Consider the following 19,793-nt stretch of genomic DNA (forward strand, 5'->3'; position numbering starts at 1 on the left):
TGTACATCATGTATATATTAAGCTAGTTATTCGTTTGTGGTACTTGATTAAGCACACGTATATCTAGGAATATGCATGCATGAGCAATGTAAACTGAATAATGGTGTTAAAAGTAGATTTTATCTAGGACCTCGAGATCATAATGGTGGTGCCACCTTAAAGCCTAATAATTCACTTTATGATGTGCTTTTAATGATGCTTACAGTATTACCAAAGACATTTGATGTTAATCAAATTACCACAAACACTACACTGTCGAAGGGGGGGCCTTTGGACCACCTGAGGGTCATTGGCTATGGTGCAGTGTTCAGATCTTTCATGCAAGTAAAAGTTGTAATAGTAATTATTAAAGTATTACCATCAAATATACTTAAAGCACCAAAAGTGAAAGTACTCATTATACAGATTGACCAATTTCAGAATCATTTATCACAGCATTAATAATTATTCCATTAATGTACATCAATTAATTAATTACTTTTAGGTTGCTTAACCTATAATAATATAACATAATAATAATATGAAAAATTCTTCTCTGTTACTACTCTGTCACTTTAATGTCCGCTTCAACACTGGGACAACAAAAGTGATCGCCTCACTACCTTACATCCTATCACTCCGCCAGTCTTAACCAACAGTGACATTACAGGCAAGGTGCGCTATAACATGCAGTCCCTCATCTAAATTACAGAGCAGAATACAAATATGTATGTAGTTACCATTAAATAACTGGTGCAAATTCTTTCAATAAACCTGAGAAAAAACAATAAAGTAATCCATAAAAGAAATCCTCTCAAAAATAAATCTAATCTTACAATAAAATATAATTTATTAGTTGACTTATATGTTGCATTAATAATATAAATCTGCAAAGTAAGTGGTATTAAAATCAAATACTGTAGTGCAGTAAAAAGTAAAATATTTACCTCCAAATTGCAGTGAAGTAGAAGTATAAAGAAGCATAAAACGGGAAGTAAAAATACCACAAAGCTGCATTTAAGCACAAGTACTCGTGTAAATGTACTTAGTTAACATGCCACCACTGGGTTTATACGATGATGAGTGATTCCTCTCGCCAATAAACAATCTTTGACAGAACGCGCAGGTGCGCATCCATCAACAGGTGCGCTCGTGTCGTCACTGCCTAGTTACAACCGCCAGGAAGGAGAAAGATTTCCTAACTTAGTTACCATGTCCGCACAGACACGGTAGAGCTCGTCTCAAACGCGATTTTAGCCCTTTTTGTTTTTAATATTTAGGATTACTTCAAGTGAAGGGAGTTGTGTTTTTACAAGCGCAGGAAGAAAAGGTGGAGGTTGAAGGCGGAAAATGGGTAAAAAACAGGAGACAGATCCGGACTCCCAGTATGGTGAGTTGACGTCGCCCGTTAACCTCAGAGGATTCACTGATACAATATCTTAACTAACGTTAAACAACCTGGTGCTTTTAGGTAATCATAAACATATTTAATGGTCCTGTCCCATACGCAGTAACTCACAAATGTTTGCATCGCATTGCAATAAAAGTTTGTAATTATTGATTTTACCAAATTATTTTCAAGATTAACGCGTTGTTTTGACATAGGTTGACGTTAGCTTTAAGAAGTCCTATTCAATTAATCTTCATCCTATTTAAATCGATAGTGTTTACATTATATTTGTTTTCTTTTTATTTAAATCCAGCTACTTTGGTTAAGGTTGAGCCAAAGCATGCCACACAATTGACCTGGAGAAGAAATGCTTAAAATTAAACAGGTAGTTTTGAGTTGGCTTTAAATGAACCTTTAGAATATAAAACTGAATGTGAAACTTTAAATTTAGTGTTTCCCAGTGTGGGGACTGGAGACCCTGCAAGGGGTTGCAAGATAAAGGTGATTACCACATGAATAAATATAAGAATGTGTGCAGGGATTTGGGATTTGTTTTCTGTCCCTGTTATTATGTATTGAATGATAATCATAAAGAAAGTAATTTTATGGCCCTGGAAGTCAGTTTTGTGCCTCAGTTTAAGACCTGGTTAACTGGATCATCTAGCTCAATATGAGGCTGAACCTGACCAGCAACAAAAATCTATAGTGTCCCGTCCACCTCTCTCACTGAGTAGAAGATGTGTTGTGCTATGCAGCACGTGTAATTAATACATTTTCTTTCAATATACCCTTTGTCACTGCATTAATTGTTATTTGGTTTCTGATATGTATCTGTTTTCTGCACTGTATTATGCAAAATCCCAATAAAAATATAATTTATTTTGTTTAAAAAAGGGATAAGAAAGAAAAGGAAATTGAACTCGCTGCTCAATCAGGGGGTAGTATTCCACCCCCTATAAAACCCCTGTCGCTCGTCTCCCGTTTTTACCCAGCACCTTTGAGAACGTATCCTTCAGCAAATTTTTTTTGCTGCCATCAGGTGTTGCAGAAGAATTTGTTATCATGTCTTCATGTTTGTCTTCCTGTTCATGTCACGAAGAGGAAGCATATAAGAAACCGATAGCACTGATTTGTGCAGCTCCAGCTGGATTTGATCTTCTGGGACTCACCCGTTTGCCTCTGCCAAGGGGTACTGTTGGGGTGTGTTCCCTGTTATGTCCAGGTCTTCACGGACGCCTCTCTAAGCAGGTGGGGCAGGACCCTTGACCCATGGCAGTCACACCAACCTGCTGGAGCTCACAGCTCAAAGGGAAACACACCATGGTGAGGTCAGACAACACTACAGTGGTAGCCTACCTCAGCAGACAGGGGGGGTCAGATACCCGGTTCTGCACAGGATGACCTGTGTCCATCCTGACTTGGGCAGACCTCCATCTCTGTTCCCCAAGGGCCCGCCGCTCGAGGAGGTAGACCTGTCTTTGAGCAGGGAGAACGCACTGTGTCCTGTTTGGTTCTCTCTGAGGTCAACCTTTCAGTCAGGCCCAGCTGAAAGTGCATCTCATCCCTTCGGCCTTCGCCTGGTTTTAACCAATAGCGAAGCCCACTAGAGGCCTGGAGCATGTATGAAATAGAAATAGTAGTTACCTGGATGTACTACACCAGAATTGTTTTGTTATTTTTGCTTTAAAAAATGTGATTTATACATTTCTCTAATAATTGTTTGGTTCACCAACAGTCCAAAGCCAAAGATGATGAGCCAATGAGCGATATCTATCGGAGCTGTTTGGGATGTTTTTTGATGTACTTTACTAGAAAAATAATTTGAAAATGTGACTTATTCCTTGTTTTTGTTGTGTTAACAATAGTGATGTCAGAAAATATGGAATATGAAATCATCTTTGCTCACTATATCTTAGCCTTTCTTACCCTCAGGTGTACATTAACTACAGGTTATGAACTTATTTTTGACATGACAAGCAGGTAATCATTGTATCAGCTCATTTTTACTTAAAAATGATTTAAATGATTAGTTTTTATCACAATAGTTGATGGTGATTTTCTGTCAGCAGTTTGAGCTCTAACATCACTCATACAGCCTTAAAAGAGTCTTTGGCTGGTGTTGTGATAGAGGCAGACTACTGCTTATTTCCTGAGTGCTAACCACTGTGAAAGAGAACCACAGTGTGATGTTGAACTTATCATTTTGTTCTTCTATTTTGTTTTTTGCAAACAGAAGACACAGAGTAGAAAGTTGGAGTTTCTCCTATGTTTAAAAAGAGATATTGAGTGACGACTGCCCCCGTCGATGCTCCATGTGACTGTTGGATGTTGAGCCGTGTGCTCAGCAGATCTCTGTCTCCTGCATCCCTGTTTACTCTGTGTGGTATTTGATGTTTTGATGGTAGTCACATGTCTATTGACAGTCTGGGAGGTTTTGTAAGGCTACAGTAAGCAATCCCTCCCTGGAAGTATTAGATTTCACGTCTCCTCAAATAACCTATGAAAGCATCAGAGAATAAGATGATGACAAAAGAGGTGACAACGCATGTCGGAGCTGAAACAACTAAACCTCTGTTCTCAGAAAAAAACTCTCTGCTATTGTGTTTTGCCTTCATGGGGAAGTAGAAATCTGTTTGCATTTTGAACATGACGAGGGTTCCTAATTTAGACTGACAATTGTTGCCCAATTACGCTTGGTCGTTTTGTTGTACAATAGGTTTGGGTTTCATCTTCAAAAGCAACATTTGTTCCTGTTAAGAATGTGTAGAAGACACCCACTATTGGGGAAATAAGTGACTTGCTCGGAGTTGTTGATGCAGATCATTGACCAGGAACTTACTTGGGTCTAATTTTAAATCACAAGCTAGTTAATATAGCTAATGTATACAGCAAGAGGGACCCCAGATGTATTTAATTTTAAGTTCATCGTAAAGAAACACAGTATCCAGATAATGTTTAGAATTAAAAGTATATATCAGTTTAATTAATGAACAGACATCTGCTGGATTTTAATAGGTTCTCTCCATCAGACATGAAACAATTAATCAATTAGTTGATTGACATTTGGTGAGCAATTATCTGTCATTTGTCAAACAGAAATACTAAACATTTGCCGGTTCCAGCTTCTTAAATGTGAGGAATTTATGTTTTTCTCTGCCATATATGCTAGTAAACCGAATATGTTTCAGTTTCAGACTTTTGGTCGGACAAAACGAGCGATTTGAAGTCTTGTATTTATTTATTTTTATTTACCATTTATTTATAATCTATTTTCTATCTATGTTATTAGTTAAATCATGAATAACCATTAGTTGCCCCCCTATTCTCCATATTCTCTTTGACTGTAACTTTAAGAAATCCTTTCTGCTGCTGTCACGGCTATTGACATGTTTAGCCATGAAGGTATTCAGGAACCACATAACAGTCCTCACCGTCAAATCAATCACACTTTAAATAAATATGCCCCGTTCTTTCTTACTTTCTTTTCCCCTGGGATAGTCCTGTGTACTGCAGGTTACCAATTAACTTGGTTAGCTCTTCTTCTTGCAGTAAAACATGGAGAAGGGTGAGGCTTACAATAAACTACACAATATTTATTTATAAAACATGGAGAAGGGTGAGGCTTACAATAAACTACACAATATTTATTTATTTATTTATTTATAAGACTTCAGTCAAGCGACCTATTACTTAATAAATATCTAAATTTGTGACTAATGAATGTTTTTAATCACTGTGGTGTCAAGCAAAGTAAAGAAAGACCCGTTGCCTCTTTTGCGTCACTTCAGCCAGGGTCAAGTGATGAACTCTCACGCCCTGTTGTCTTTTTGGATTTTACAAAGTCATGCTATAAAAATGTCTTGTCGCTTGCTGTCTTGGGTTCAAAGTTTAATAGTTTCAAGTTTTCCTCCAGCTTTTTTACAAGGGCATAAAAAACCTTTTTATATGTGTCACACAAAGTCACAGTGAGTTTTCCAGGTTGCTATTTCCACTAGACACACAGCAGTATCCGAGCAGAACTGAAATCTGACACTCGCGCCATTACAAGAGGCCGATGAACTGGTTCCTTTGTTGAGAACATTTTATTTCGCTGCCTGAATCTGAGATATTAACATGGATCCTAATATGTGGTCTGTCAAATTCATGTTTCTTTCTGCAGCTGTCCATTGACATTCACGCACTTGGTATTTACATACGATCCATATCAAATATTGCTGGATCATGGGAGTTTAGAGGAGCACTGTATCGTGGCACTGTTCCATGAAATTTATTTTTATATCTTCTTGGACTTTGTGAATCTATGGGTTTTAGTTGTGTGGTTGTTTACAAGACTGGATCTTGGGACTGTACCATTCATAGAATGAATAGCTGCTTACTTACTGCATCCTGTTGAAGATTTGCATTCTATTCAGAGCTTAGTGTGTGCTCGCAGTGTTGACACACCCCTATTCAAATTAAAGTCAGTAGGGGTAATTTAGCTGATGATTACCGTGAGCTGCCTGGCAAAACCTCCACTCATGGGGACCAGTATCAGTATCAGATGTAAATCAGAAAAACAACCTAAAGGAACTCTTTTCATCATGTTGTACTGAAGATCCATTTGGCTGTTCAGGCTCTTCATCAGAACCTTTTTCCACTATTAGTTTTCAAGTAATTAAGTCAATTATGCTGATTCGCCTTTGTGGCATTTTCCACCATGACTCCTGCATTTTCTACTTGTGATCAAGTACTCCAAGCAGTCTGATGTGTTTTTCCTGCCCGACAGGATAGTGCAGCAGAGGATGATTGAGGCTCACATATCTGACTCTCGTGATAGGAATGTTTTCAGTTGGGATCTCATTAAACAAGTTTTTATTTTAACAATTAAAATGATTAAACGTCTATGACTCTCCCGCCTTACTTTTGAATTCAATTTTTATTCAAATAACCCTGAGCTGGTAGTATCAGTGCTGTGCCACAACTCAGACCCTTTCCTCTTTACTCTCTCCACTGTGATTATACATGATTAACTGACATGAACTAATCAGTATGGACAGCAGCATGTTGTCTGAGATAATGACACCCACTGGATTTTATTGTTTGTCCTCCTGGCTTCTGTTCCAGGAAACAACAATGTCATTTCTTTTCCAGTAATAAACAGTCACGTCTGTTGTATTATAGCACCGGTGAGTAAATGAACTCGGGAATCACATTACAACATCTTTCATAAGGAGTAATCCTCCAGTCTGGTCTCCAAACTTTGTTTCACCAGGAGTCTTTAATAACACCATTACCAACAAGCACATCATGTTTAATTAGAAAAGTGGTTTAAAACACAAGGGCAACCATTTACAGCATACTGCCGTTATAAACCCACATAATTAGCTGATATATAGCCTTTTCAGCCAGCGTCAGTAAGCAATATACACAATATTAAACCATTAATTACACCAGTAACTAACTGCAGTCAACGTCGGACAACCTTATAATTTAACAGTTACCTAGTGTTTCTGTGGTGACAAAACATTTAAAAAATATGCATATTAACAGTTTGAAATAAACTAAAAGCTCCCTGCGCCAAACTTAAGAACTCAAGCTAAAGGGCGTCATATGTTGTCATCAATCCATAAAGATAAACTGTATTCTGTACAAACTTTACATTTTATTGCCTCAACTCTAACTGCGGTCTTTCACTGAGAAAGGATTGTGGGAATGACCATTTCTCCAGTCTGGGGGGCATTTGTGTGCAATCTCTCAAAATTGTTGGCAAGTGAAAAATCAGGACTAAAATCATGTAGTGTGAAAAGATAACCCATAAAAGATTCCTTCTCCCGTCTCTGAACGTTTCCTCATTCACTTCTGCTGTAATTCATTAACTCTGAGAACATGACGCATAAAGACTCTTCATTGCTTCCCCTAAAGAATCTTTGTTTTTATGCACACCTCCTTCCCCATATTCTCTGAAAATAAGTACAGTACACTTAGATTTAATCAGCACTACATTGACCTGTGGCCAAATTGCACTTTGATGATAATGCGAATGATAAAGCACTGTGTCCTGGATAATCTGAAACCAAACAAAGAAGTTGCTGATTAATGTTACACAATGACGGCGTACCAGTCAGTAAAGGTTATTGTACTGTATGGGTGGGATTAATTTACCTTGCATTTAAGGCTAAATTAACTGACTTGCTGTGTTCCTCTTTTCTTTTTCCCAGGGGAACCTGCTCAGTTTGATCCATCATTCAATGGACCCATAAGGAAAAGGTGAATCTGTGACTCCTTTTTAAATCCCTAGTCTAGCTGTAGGGTATACTGTGTGGGTATTTGTGTTTTCAAAGAAGACGTTTTGTTTGCTGAGTTTCTGTTGACCAATGGAATCACATTTGTCTCACCCGAGGCAAATTTCAATGCAGAGCTTGGCCTGCTCACTTCTACCTGCTGCTGTCTTTCTTTTTTTCCATCAGGGGGTGCACTGATATAATCTGCTGTATCCTGTTTATGGCAGTCATCCTTGGCTACGCAGCAGTTGGGATATTAGGTGAGAGTAACCTGACGACACCAACACAGGCCTTTTGAATCCACCCCACACTGACTGATATCATAATCAGCCATTGTGTTCCAACATCTCCTCTCTGTGCCCTTCTTGTCCACTCTCTTTGTTCCTCTAAAATACCCTTGTAACTCGTTTTCATGTCACGTTTTTGTTACTCGACTCCCACCCTCTGTCTTTGTTACCTATCTTAAAGGAACAGGGGAATGTGGTTATTTGCTGGGGGTTAGATGAGAAGATTGATTCTCTTACCTATGCAACATGAAGTAGCGGCTAGTAGCAGGTTAGCTTAGCAAAAAAACTGGGAACATGAGGAAACAGCTAGGCTGCCTTTTTTGTAATCAACACTTTTTATCTTGTTTGTTTTTAGTAGCAGTAGTTTAGAGTATTTCTTGGCCCCGGAGCTTGGACTTCCTGGTGTCTCAGCCGGTTGCCTGGCAACTTCACGGTGACGACAAGACTAATCTACTGATTAAACAAATGAGATGTGATATGTTAAATAGTGAACTTTAGAGGTCCCCCCCCTTTTTAACCAGTCTTGCCACATGATCAAAATAACACTACAGTACCAGTTTCAGTGCCTTCTTATGTATTATAGATCCTAACTAGCAAAGTAAACAAGCTGCGACAGCTCACAGTTTCACAGTGAGCTCCATTAAAGCTCCCTTAAACTGTTGTGGGTTTCTTTGACCTCACACTATGGCTTGCTTTATACGTCCACTACCCCAAACCCCTCAATTTAATTCTGTTTTTATCTGTATTCACTGATTTGTAGTACATCTCTAATATCAAAGTTTATCTCTAGGTTTTGTTTCTTCTTTTTTCTTTCTCTGTATTCGTTTGGTGCAATTATTAACCCATATACTTTGATTCATCATAAAACAAAGTATTACTATTATTGTGTTAAGGTCAGCTGATTTCTATGTCTGCATTCAGCACTTTATTGCCATGTCATCAAACTCATTCCAACACTGAGAGACCTCTCTTATCTTGAGTCAACAGAGAGTCCTGATAGGTGGTGCATTCACCTCCTGTGTCACGGTTGAGTGTGTCACAAATAATTTCCTCATTGGAAGCAGTTCAGTTTCGTTGGCCGAGGTGGATCTGTTGTTGTGGTTAAGTGGAGATATCTGCTGGACACTGTTAGTACATAAAAGGCAGGTTTTATTCCTCATTATCAACAAAATATTCGATTTCTAAATCCACATGAGACACAGTGGTAATAATAGTTAAAATAGTTGAGGGATTTAACACCTCTAGCCTGTGTGTACAATCTGTTATTAGAACAATACATTACATTTTATACATTTATATATTTTTTCATTACAATCATGTCAAAACAACTCACATTAAGTGCATTCAAACCAAACAAAGAGGGTTCATCCTGTCAGACAGACAGTTGTGCCCTCTTGTGGTTGAACTGAAGTAATCCATTCATTGCTGGTCTTGATCTAAATTATATGATTGTAGTTATATTGCCACTGCAAATGTTTTTATTCTAGTTAATGACATACTTTATTTTGACAGGTGTTAACAAGAAGGGGGAATTTGGGACCCAGTCTGAGCATTAAAGACTGTCACAGTGTTTGGTTTTTCATGTTGGTAAAGCATGATAAACATAGATAAAATGTCCTAATCAGTTAACAGATAACCCATATTTTCCACCTCAGTCAATAAATAAGTGGATCTTTTTCACATCCCTCCCAACCTAATGCAATAAAAGTGCTGTTTATGTAAGAAAAAATATGCCCTCATGTAGTTCTACCGTTTGTCAGTGCCAAACACAAAGTGGACGTAATGGAGCGTGACTAACTTGCCATTATCTTTTACGTCATTGGCTTTTCTTTGTGTTTTTTTTTCTATCAGCTTGGCTCTATGGAGATCCTCGACATGTTCTATACGCAAGAAACTCAACTGGATGGTTCTGTGGTACTGGACCAAATAAGTAATTGAATCTCTCTCTTTCCCGTACATGTTGTTATTTGTACTTGATATAATAAATATGCAATTGACCCAAACAAAATTAAGCTAACTCTTTCTTTCTGTCTTTCTTCTCTCAGAGACAAGCCGAACTTGTTCTACTTTGACATTCTCAAATGTGCCACGTCTGTTAATATTATGGCATCTTCTCTTAATGGTTTTCAGTGTCCAACCACACAGGTAGAGAAGGCTACTTGATTTTGTTGTTTCCAGTGATACTGGACCCTATCTCCCAGTGTCCCACAAATAATCCTTTTTTTCCCACTACCTACAGGTGTGTGTGGAAACTTGCCCCAATGACTTCTGGGCTGTGGAAGTACTGGCATATCTTCCAAACGTAAAGCCAGCAAAGGTGTTCAATCAAAGCCTCTGTGTACCATCCATAGACCTGGCAACTACTGACTTAGTAAGTCCCATTTTGCTAACCCTGTGTAAACCTTGTGTGTCTCCCTGTGAGTTGTCAGTTGCAACACTTGTTTTGATTTCTTTTGGAAAAGGAAATATTTAGGCACCAGATGTTCAGCAAAAGTAACCTGACATTTTATTCCATTCATAAAACCATTATTGTATGTTATTCAGAAAGTTAAAGATATTGTGGACAGAGAGCTGTGTCCTTTCTTCTACATGCCCACAACCTCTGGTGAGTAAAACTACACACTATATTGTGTTCATTTTCATTTTGGTCTGATTATATTCCATTAATTTCAAGCTAATTTGATGTGATTATTTTCTCTACTCTTAGTGCTGGGGAGATGTTTGCCCGATATCACGGCACTGGGGAGAATCCCTTCATACTTTTCCAATGTTCCAGGCTTACCGTCCTCAGTCAATGACACAGTCAGCATACTCAAGAACGGCACTGGGTGAGTAAGATACAGCGGATTCCCGACCTCATCGCGTGTTGATTTACAAACAAAACTAAATGCACATACGAATACCTGCACACACTTTAATAACCCTGTTTCTGTCTCCTCCTCATCACCAGCTCAGGGTAGGTGGCTTTGTGATTTTTTTTTTTTTTTTGTCGACGCGTAGTGTAGCAGTTGGCTGTAGTTAGTCTTGTTGCTGTGTATAACTCCGTTTTATGCACAGCAGCCGTAGATGTCATGTGAAACGCTTTCTTGGGACTAGTTTTATTTTCTCTATGCTGAATGTCTGGGATTATCTCTATCTTTGTTTTATGAATATATTTAGTTTTAGTTTTTCCTTCTTCACTGTATTTGTTCTACCCGACCCTTTGCCTTGCCTTTTCTGTGTAAAAGGAGAACTGTTACCAACAGAGTGTGTCCTTGGCTTTTGTCTTCATTAGGGATATTGTGAATGGCTTCAATGCCAGAGAGATCGGCGTCCGAATCTTTGAGGATTTTGCGTCGTCATGGCCGTGGATCCTCATGTGAGTTGCCTTGCAGAACAACACTGTTAATAAACCATAACTATCTACCTTTATAAGGCCAAGCTTTATTAACGCGCCTGACTGTCTTCTAAAAGTTTTAGAGTTTGTAGTGATTTTAAGATGCATTAAAGACCTAAAGAAAGAAAGTAGTTCTGTCCTGTCAACGTTATTCTGAGGTGACGCTATTTTGTGCCACTAACATAACCTGACAATTCAGTTAACAGCTGTGTTTCTGAAGGCCTGCACACTGTGAATGTTTCAGGTATTTATTTTTTGCTGAGGTGTTTATAACATTTCAGATATTTCTATTGAAGTGTTTATAATTATTATTAAATTAAATTTACAACTGAAGGTAGTAAATAGAGTATTGGTTGTTACCCAAGTTCTCTGCCAAAAAATCTGGTTAAATATGTAACACTTTTTAGTTAGTACAATTCAGTTGCCTGTAATTACAGCAGAAGCTTAGTGTCAAGTATGGTATATGTAGGGTAGGAACATTGTATACTACTAACACTAGATGTGAATATTAATGTTTCAACCAGTGGTATACTATATTAAACACACTTTAATTAGGATATATATTTAATAAATACAGGAACAATAACTGACTAGAGTGAAAATGTGCTTTATTTAAACTGTAAGAATATTGAATTAAGTGATGGACTCTGGGGAACTTAAGCAAGGAACTGAAGGAAACAGAAATAACTGATATGCATAGGGAAGAAATGTGTTTACATGGTTTTGAGTTAAAAACAACCAGAGAAGAAATTTGGAAGGACACCAAACGCCTCTTCATTGGTCCCGTTTTACCTGCTTGATAAAGGTTACATTTCTGTTACTGTGGTACTCCTCACTGGAACCCATAATAACTGCACATACACTGCCACCTGCTGGCAGACAGACAGATAGAAAGTACTGAGATTGAATTACAAATAGAATCCCATCTCAGTGGTTTTGATGTCAGAGTTTTTCTAAATGTTTAAGTTTCGTTAATATGCTCAATTATTTTACAGAACTTGAACATTTGTGTATCTCATAACTACATTGTTCTTACAATTTATATCAATGTGACATTTTTATCCTCTCCTTTTTTGTTTTCTTCATAACTGTCATCCCCCTCCTGCCCACCTCTCTCCTCTCAGTGGTCTGCTTATAGCGATGGTGGTCAGTATGCTGTTCCTGTTGCTGCTGAGATTCACAGCTCCAGTCATGGTGTGGGTTCTCATCATAGGAGTCCTTGCCGCTGGAGCATATGGTAAACAAAACTAAAAACAAAAACTAAACTTGCTGGGGTAGTTTTTAAGGCAAACTGTGTTTTCAATTTGTAGACTTTTTATGGGTGACTCAACCAAGCAAGACATTTTTGGTACTATTTCTGCCATTCCTTTCTGCTTGGAAATGCAGTTGCACACGTGGAACAGAAAGCCTGCAGGTGCAATTATATACCTGGATAAATAACTTTTCCTATTAGAAGTTAGGACATGAATGCAATGCTGTTTTGCAGCTGACTCTCACAAATTAATTCTGCACCTGTGCTGATTCTGAAGGGAAACAGGTACTGAATAAAGCAGATTCAGATCTATTTCCTCCTGAATTAGAAAATGTTTTGCTGGCCCTGTGTGTAACTTTGCTTATTAAGAACTGGAGCAAAAACATTATAGTCTTAGTTATTTACTGGTTTTGAATGCAAAGTTTATTTGCTATGAAAAGATGATGATCAGATGTTCCTAGTAGCCTCTGACCTGTTGGAGTGTTTGTCTTGCAGGGATATGGCACTGCTACTGGGAGTATGATAACTACAAACAAGCCTCTTCTACCATATCTGACATTGGGTTTACCACCAACTTCAGTGTTTACCTGCAAGTCCAAGAGACCTGGCTGGCCTTCTGTGAGTCTGATTAAAATGCTTTTCATCTTATTTGACTTGACCGTGCGCTATTTCACCCTTGTCAAATATTTCTTCAGTTTAACTTTGCCCGGTGGCTTATTAGCATTTTGCAGGGAGAGTTTTGTGCACATCAAAAATGTAATTAAGTCAGATGAAGTCAGACTGTATTTCAACCAAGCAGCTTTTACTTAGGGTAAATTCCAGTACAGAGGAAATGAGAGGTATAAAATTGAAACAACCAATAACATCACAAATGCAAAATCACAGTCATGTGTTAAAACATCAATATCATAAAATAATAAGTAGATAAATGAATGCAATAAAAACATTGTTGGCATACACGAGTCGAATGACATGTTTACCACTTGTAAAATGCTTCTGATAATAGATGACCCAGATTCAAGCGTTATGGCTCGTTGCATCTGTTTATGTAGTTCATATTGGATATTTCTTTTTTTTATTAACTGTAGGTAGCTTAGTTAGCTTTTTTTCTGTTTTACTTTTTTAGAGCACAAATGTTATAACAAAAACACACAGAGGAAAGAGAGTGAGAAAGTTAATTAAAAATAAAATAAAGATGATGTGTGTAGAAGATTTCCAAAGTAAAAACTAAGAGTATAGTAGTTATTGGTGTGTGGAGTAGAATGTTATGGGACATGAGAAGCGTATGGGCGACTGTGTAGTGATCCAGGTGTGTGTGGGTTGACCGTGTGAGTATGGTGTACATTGGTTGTGTATGGTGTAGGAGGATGCAACAATAATCCTTCTTGTCACTCTTGTCTCATTCTCCTCCTCTTCTCCCCTTCAGTGATCATCATATCTGTGGCGGAGGCGATCATTCTCCTGACCATAATCTTCCTGCGGAACAGAATCCTAATAGCCATCGCTCTCATCCAGGAGTCCAGCAAGTGAGTCATGATGTGATCCAGTCAAATTATATCATCATTATATTAAGAAGAAATTACAATAATGATCATTTTGAGGGGATTATTTTCTGAAACCAATTTTTTGTGTAACCAGTGAGTCTTCAAATCGGTTTGTATGATACTGTAAAGAGGTCATCATTATATTTATTTGTTTATTTGATGGGGACAGAGCTTGTTAATGAACATCATCAATATGAAAATAAAAGATATAAACATGCCAGAGTTAGCAAAACCCCTAGGTAGGTAACAGAAACCAAAACATTACAAATGGCAATATACAGATACACATACACAATACAAAGGTAGAAAAGGAGATAAAGTTAAAAGTGATCACAGTTTGGATTTTCCATGAGTCATTTATTGAGATTGGTCTTAAAAGTGAAATATGTAGGGAACTCCCTTATTGCTCATGGTTGGCCATTCCAGTATTTACCTCCCTTTACTGACAGTACAGTGTGTCCAAATGTGATGTGCTTATGTGGCTGTGAAAAAGAAAACCATTACATTTTAATGTGTTTGACACCTTTTTCTTGGCGTAACCTCGTGATGCGTGTGTTCATATTCCACAGGGCAATCAGTCACATGATGTCCTCTCTGTTCTACCCTCTGGTCACCTTTGTTCTCCTGCTGGTGTGTGTTGCTTACTGGGGTGCCACTGCTTTGTATCCTTTTTGATTTTATGTGTATATGTCATCCACCCTGTGCTCAATTATTACTTTACAATAACTTCTACGATCCAGAGTATCGGTTCTTCTCTTTAACTCATGTGTAGATATTTGGCCACCTCAGGAAACCCAATCTACAGAGTGGTGGCTCTCAACTCCACCATGAGTGACTGTAAGAGTATCAACGGCTCTGTGGACTGTGACCCTGAGGTGAGCGGGCAGAATGTGAACCTAATGTGGATACAGATTGTGACCTACATTGAACCCTCTCACATTCCACAGTAGACGTTGTTTGGCTGTCAGCTGTCAAATCACACTCTGTTTACACCCTCTTCCTGTCCCTTTTCACTTTCTTCTTCTCCATTCTTCCTTCTCCTCCTCTCAGAACTTCACTTCATCAGATTACCCAGGCTGCCCCTCAGCCAGCTGCATCTTTATCAAATACAATGACGAGGGTCTCTTCCAGAGGAACCTCTTCAACCTGCAGATCTACAATGTGGTGGCTTTTCTCTGGTGTGTCAACTTCGTCATCGCCTTGGGGCAGTGTACGCTGGCGGGGGCCTTTGCCTCTTACTACTGGGCCTTCACCAAACCAGGCGACATCCCCATGTTCCCCGTGTCTGCTAGCTTCATACGCTCGCTCAGGTAGGTTACTGAGCTGCTGTCACATTGGTTAAATTCCTGCAACAATAAATGTGTCCATTGCTGTCAGAAGTGTCCAAGATACTGAATGCCTGCAGTCCCTAAGGATGCCATTTCTGCTGTACTTCTAGTGACATGATTATATCATGTCCCAGTAGTTTGGAGAAACTGTAAATCACAGGACAGAACTGGCTGACTGCAGTTCCCTCTCTGGCTCCTAGAGGGCGCACTAGACCTACACATTACAGTTTGGGGGAAGCAGACCTCAGCTGCTAAACAATACAGACTGTAGCTGCTAAGGTTGTTTTACCAGCCACATTGACTGACAACTGATTTTTCATTTCACTTATAAAATGATGCAAGCTTTGGGATTCACTTGTGATGCTTAAATAGTTTTTTATACACAAATGATCAGTGGGACATCATCATTTTGTACCTTGCAGGTACCATGTGGGCTCCTTGGCATTTGGTGCTTTGATCCTGACCCTGGTGCAGCTAGTGAGGATCATTCTGGAGTACATTGACCACAAAACAAGAGGTAAGGCTGACTGATACCTGTCCCTTGGCCTTATTTTCATGTTCCTTCACTTTATTTCTTTTTTATTTTATCTGCTATTTTTGTCTTTGTAAAGCACTTTGTAACATTGTTTAGAAAAGTGCTATATATATATATAAGGTTTATTATTATCATTATTATTAACGTAATTTCTTGAGATTAAAGCCGCAATTTAAAATAAAAAAGAATTATTACCAACAACAAAACTAACAAAGTTAACAGTAAACACATACAACAAATAAACGCTTTCTGTCATGTCTCTTTACTTTACTTCCAGTTCTATTTTTCAAATGTCTTAATATTAAAGATGTGCCGGCTGTGTACATGTGAGAACATGTCTTCAGAAAAGAGACAGGGTTAGAAGTTTAATGCCGTTTAAATGACAGGCTGCTTACACGTGTTTTGGCTTCTCATCTCCAGCGGCACAGAATCCATGTGCTCGTTTCTTAATGTGCTGCCTGAAGTGCTGCTTCTGGTGTCTGGAGAAGTTCATCAAGTTCCTCAACAGGAACGCTTACATCATGGTGAGCACAACACATGTTTTTGTACAGTCACTCCTATTTTAATTGTTTTAGTAATAAGTAATGTTTGTGTAACTCTCACTGTAAATCATACAAAGGGGAAAAAAACATGCCTTGCTATAAATTAAAAATGACTTTTTCTACTGACTACTACTGACCAAACCTAGAGATAATAACAAAACATGTCTCCATCATACCTCAGTTTATACAGTGTCACCATCAGTTTTAATATAATATATTGGATATTATTTGTATTACGAAGACCATTTTATTTTCCTAAAACAAGTTGATTGTGTTTTCTTGTCAGATCGCCATTTATGGGAAAAACTTCTGCGTCTCAGCCAAAAATGCTTTCATGCTGCTCATGAGAAATGTAATAAGGTTTGTACTGAAGTCTTGTTTGCTTTTCTAAAGGAGTTTTAGTCTCTATTTTCAATCCTTGTTGTCTGATCTGTCCATAATATGAATATATGCTTGCTGTCATGTGTTGGAGACACTCAGTGAGTAGTATAATCTCGCTCTGACTCCCGACTGTGTGTACCTCTCAGGGTGGTGGTGCTCGATAAAGTGACAGACCTGCTGTTGTTCTTTGGGAAGCTCCTGGTGGTCGGAGGAGTAGGTAAGGATGACACCATGCATTAGGATATCGCAAGAAAAATGTTAACACTTGTGGTGGGGTTTAGTTGATCGACGCTTAAGACTAAATAAGACTGAATATTTTTGGACTAGACGGTCAGATTAAGAATGTTTGTTGATATTCAGCATCTTTAAACCTGCGATAACTAATATTTTTGGGTCCCTTGGTGCAGTTATAACAAGCTGTTAACATTGACTTTTATCACCTTTTTTATAGTGTTTTTTTGTTCTACTTCATTAAACATTGGCATTGCCACCTGGCAAATAGGTCCAGTATCCACTCTCTTTAAGCTCTGATCTGGTCTAAACCAGCTCCTGAGGGAACTATGTGCCTCTTTAGCTGCCTAATGGTTGTGCCTTATGGGGCTGGGTAGGTAGTGTACAGTGAAGTTATCTGCATCCATTATACATGTGAGCTACTGGTAATACATCATTACTATTAAAATATTAATCAGTGCAGCTTTAAAATAGATTTTATTTTAAGGGACATACTGAAAATGGTGATGTGTTTCAATCTGAATTTTATTGTGTAGTAGAGATTTACACAATTATGGAATAATCAATAATCAAACTCAATAGTGAAACTTAGCGTATCAGTCCATACTATAGCCAATATTTAGTAAATGAGTAAATTCTAAGAGATTCCTATATTTTTAGAAGGTAATGACAGAGAATGAATCCACAGTGGGTTTGTTACCCCCAATTCATCATGTTTTAACTGTTGTTGGTACCATAGGGAGAACTCAAATCATCACAAATATTAATGTGATACAATAGAACAAGATAAACTAAATACATAAAGAAAAATGAATAAATTAAATTCTGTTAATGGAAAGACATGAGACGGTGAAATCTCCATCTTTTTCCAGGCGTATTGTCCTTCTTTTTCTTCTCTGGACGAATATTACTGCCAGGCAACACCTTCCGCTCCGAAACCCTCAACTACTACTGGATGCCAATTATTGTAAGTTACAAACTGTCCCTCTCTGTTTCTGATAGTAGTCATTCAGATACATCAGACTACTCGAAGTTTATTCTAAATCTTTTATTTTTACCCATTTCCTGTAGACGGTGGTGTTTGGTAGCTACCTCATAGCTCATGGATTCTTCAGTGTGTACAACATGTGTGTCGACACACTCTTCCTCTGCTTCTGTGAGTAGATGTTTACAGTTTAGTGTTTATAAAAGCCTGTACATTCACTTACATATTGACACAGGAATACTGAGGAAAATAATAACTACACCTTTCCCCACATGAGCAAAAAGCACCTGTTTGCATGGATACTGCCAACATGGAGAACCTTTATTGTGGTGGGGGGGAGATTTTGGAACATGCAAATACATTTTAACATCTCAATTTGAAGCTAATGAGCCAACTTAATTGAATAATACTACAATGCACCTGGTCTGTTTCATCACTTCACTAAATTTGTCTCTCACTCACAGTGGAGGACTTGGAGCGTAATGACGGATCTCTACAGAAGCCGTACTTTATGTCCAAAAACCTCATGAAGATCCTCAACAAAACCAACAAAGCACCAAAAAAGGGTAAAGGCAAGGACTGAAGATCATTTCACCTCCCGAGTTCATGAAACCACACAAACACTGTGTAACACATTATCAGGATATCTTTATTTGCAGCTTTTAAATCCAATAACACTCAATCTATCTTTTTCCAGATAGGTTTACCAAAACAGATTTTGCACTTTTTTAATTATATATTTTTTAAATTTTGTATGTGCATAATATGTAGTATTAATGACTATACACCTGAAAGGACTGAGCATGTGAATGTGAATGCAGGTAATGTGAAATTTTAAGTTACATAGTGTCCTACATGACTTTTTGATTTGGCTCATAATTAATGAAAGTCCCAAAATATTTCTTCTGATATTTTAAATATGTTTCCGTTCATACGGCTCCATATTAACTTTGCACAACATTTAAATTCCAAATGTTTTAGACGGGTTTATCAGGGTTTTTAACTGGTTTGTCACTTAATCCAGTTAAATGGCTTTTAATGTAAGATTTAGGTTTTTTCTATTTTTGCTGGGAATCTTTTAAAGAGGACGATTTCTTCAGAAGCAACAAAAACTAAATGTTCTTAAACATCACATATTTTTAGATATTATTTGTTAAAAGGCTTGTTTTATAAACAAAAAAATTCTATCACCACAATGTTTTTGATTATATTGAAAAAAATGTAATAAAGTTGTAAATATGAGTGTGTTTGAATGCCATCAACCTCTCCGGGTTTCTTATCCTTATATAGAGTCTCCAGTACATGTAAACAACCTCTGATCATTTTCCAATCTTTGTACTGCACATCTGAGCTGAAGATCAAACCTCATATTTAAAACCAGTCTCTGCAGGGACACAGTGAGCCACCTTTAATTGTGCTGGCTGTCCTACTGTAGTATATTACTAGTATCTTTTATCACTGCTGCAAAAAACATTTTCAATACTGCACAGATGATTGGTTCCTTACTTTTACAGTGAGAAAACCCCACCACCACCACCTGACTGATTTCTTTTGTCTTCTAGGGCTCCACAGTCAGGTGACATTCAAACTCATCACGTTAAATGCATTACAAAGCATTATGGTGCTGTTAATGATTGTATATGTTAACTTGTGGAGCCATTTGAGGGGATTAAGGGATTAATTATCCGTTTAGTTTTTTCTTT

The 19,793-nt window shown here is 37.9% G+C and overlaps 1 protein-coding gene across 1 annotated transcript; it reads left to right on the forward strand.

Moving 5' to 3' along the window:
• The first annotated feature begins 1,136 nt into the window (after nucleotides 1–1,136).
• slc44a4 (solute carrier family 44 member 4) lies at nucleotides 1,137–19,332 on the forward strand. Its single transcript, XM_051390275.1, has 22 exons — nucleotides 1,137–1,369; nucleotides 7,567–7,615; nucleotides 7,816–7,889; nucleotides 9,768–9,846; nucleotides 9,962–10,061; nucleotides 10,156–10,287; nucleotides 10,461–10,521; nucleotides 10,624–10,744; nucleotides 11,191–11,274; nucleotides 12,417–12,529; nucleotides 13,040–13,162; nucleotides 13,971–14,070; nucleotides 14,658–14,750; nucleotides 14,861–14,963; nucleotides 15,139–15,398; nucleotides 15,839–15,933; nucleotides 16,372–16,475; nucleotides 16,780–16,853; nucleotides 17,021–17,091; nucleotides 17,978–18,072; nucleotides 18,177–18,261; nucleotides 18,555–19,332. The coding sequence occupies exons 1-22, from the start codon at nucleotides 1,330–1,332 to the stop codon at nucleotides 18,671–18,673; spliced, it is 2,175 nt and encodes a 724-aa protein (XP_051246235.1). The 5' UTR covers nucleotides 1,137–1,329; the 3' UTR covers nucleotides 18,674–19,332.
• The last annotated feature ends 461 nt before the right edge of the window (nucleotides 19,333–19,793 follow it).

Source organism: Dicentrarchus labrax, unplaced genomic scaffold, assembly GCF_905237075.1.
Source record: "Dicentrarchus labrax unplaced genomic scaffold, dlabrax2021, whole genome shotgun sequence".
Taxonomy (NCBI): domain Eukaryota; kingdom Metazoa; phylum Chordata; class Actinopteri; family Moronidae; genus Dicentrarchus; species Dicentrarchus labrax.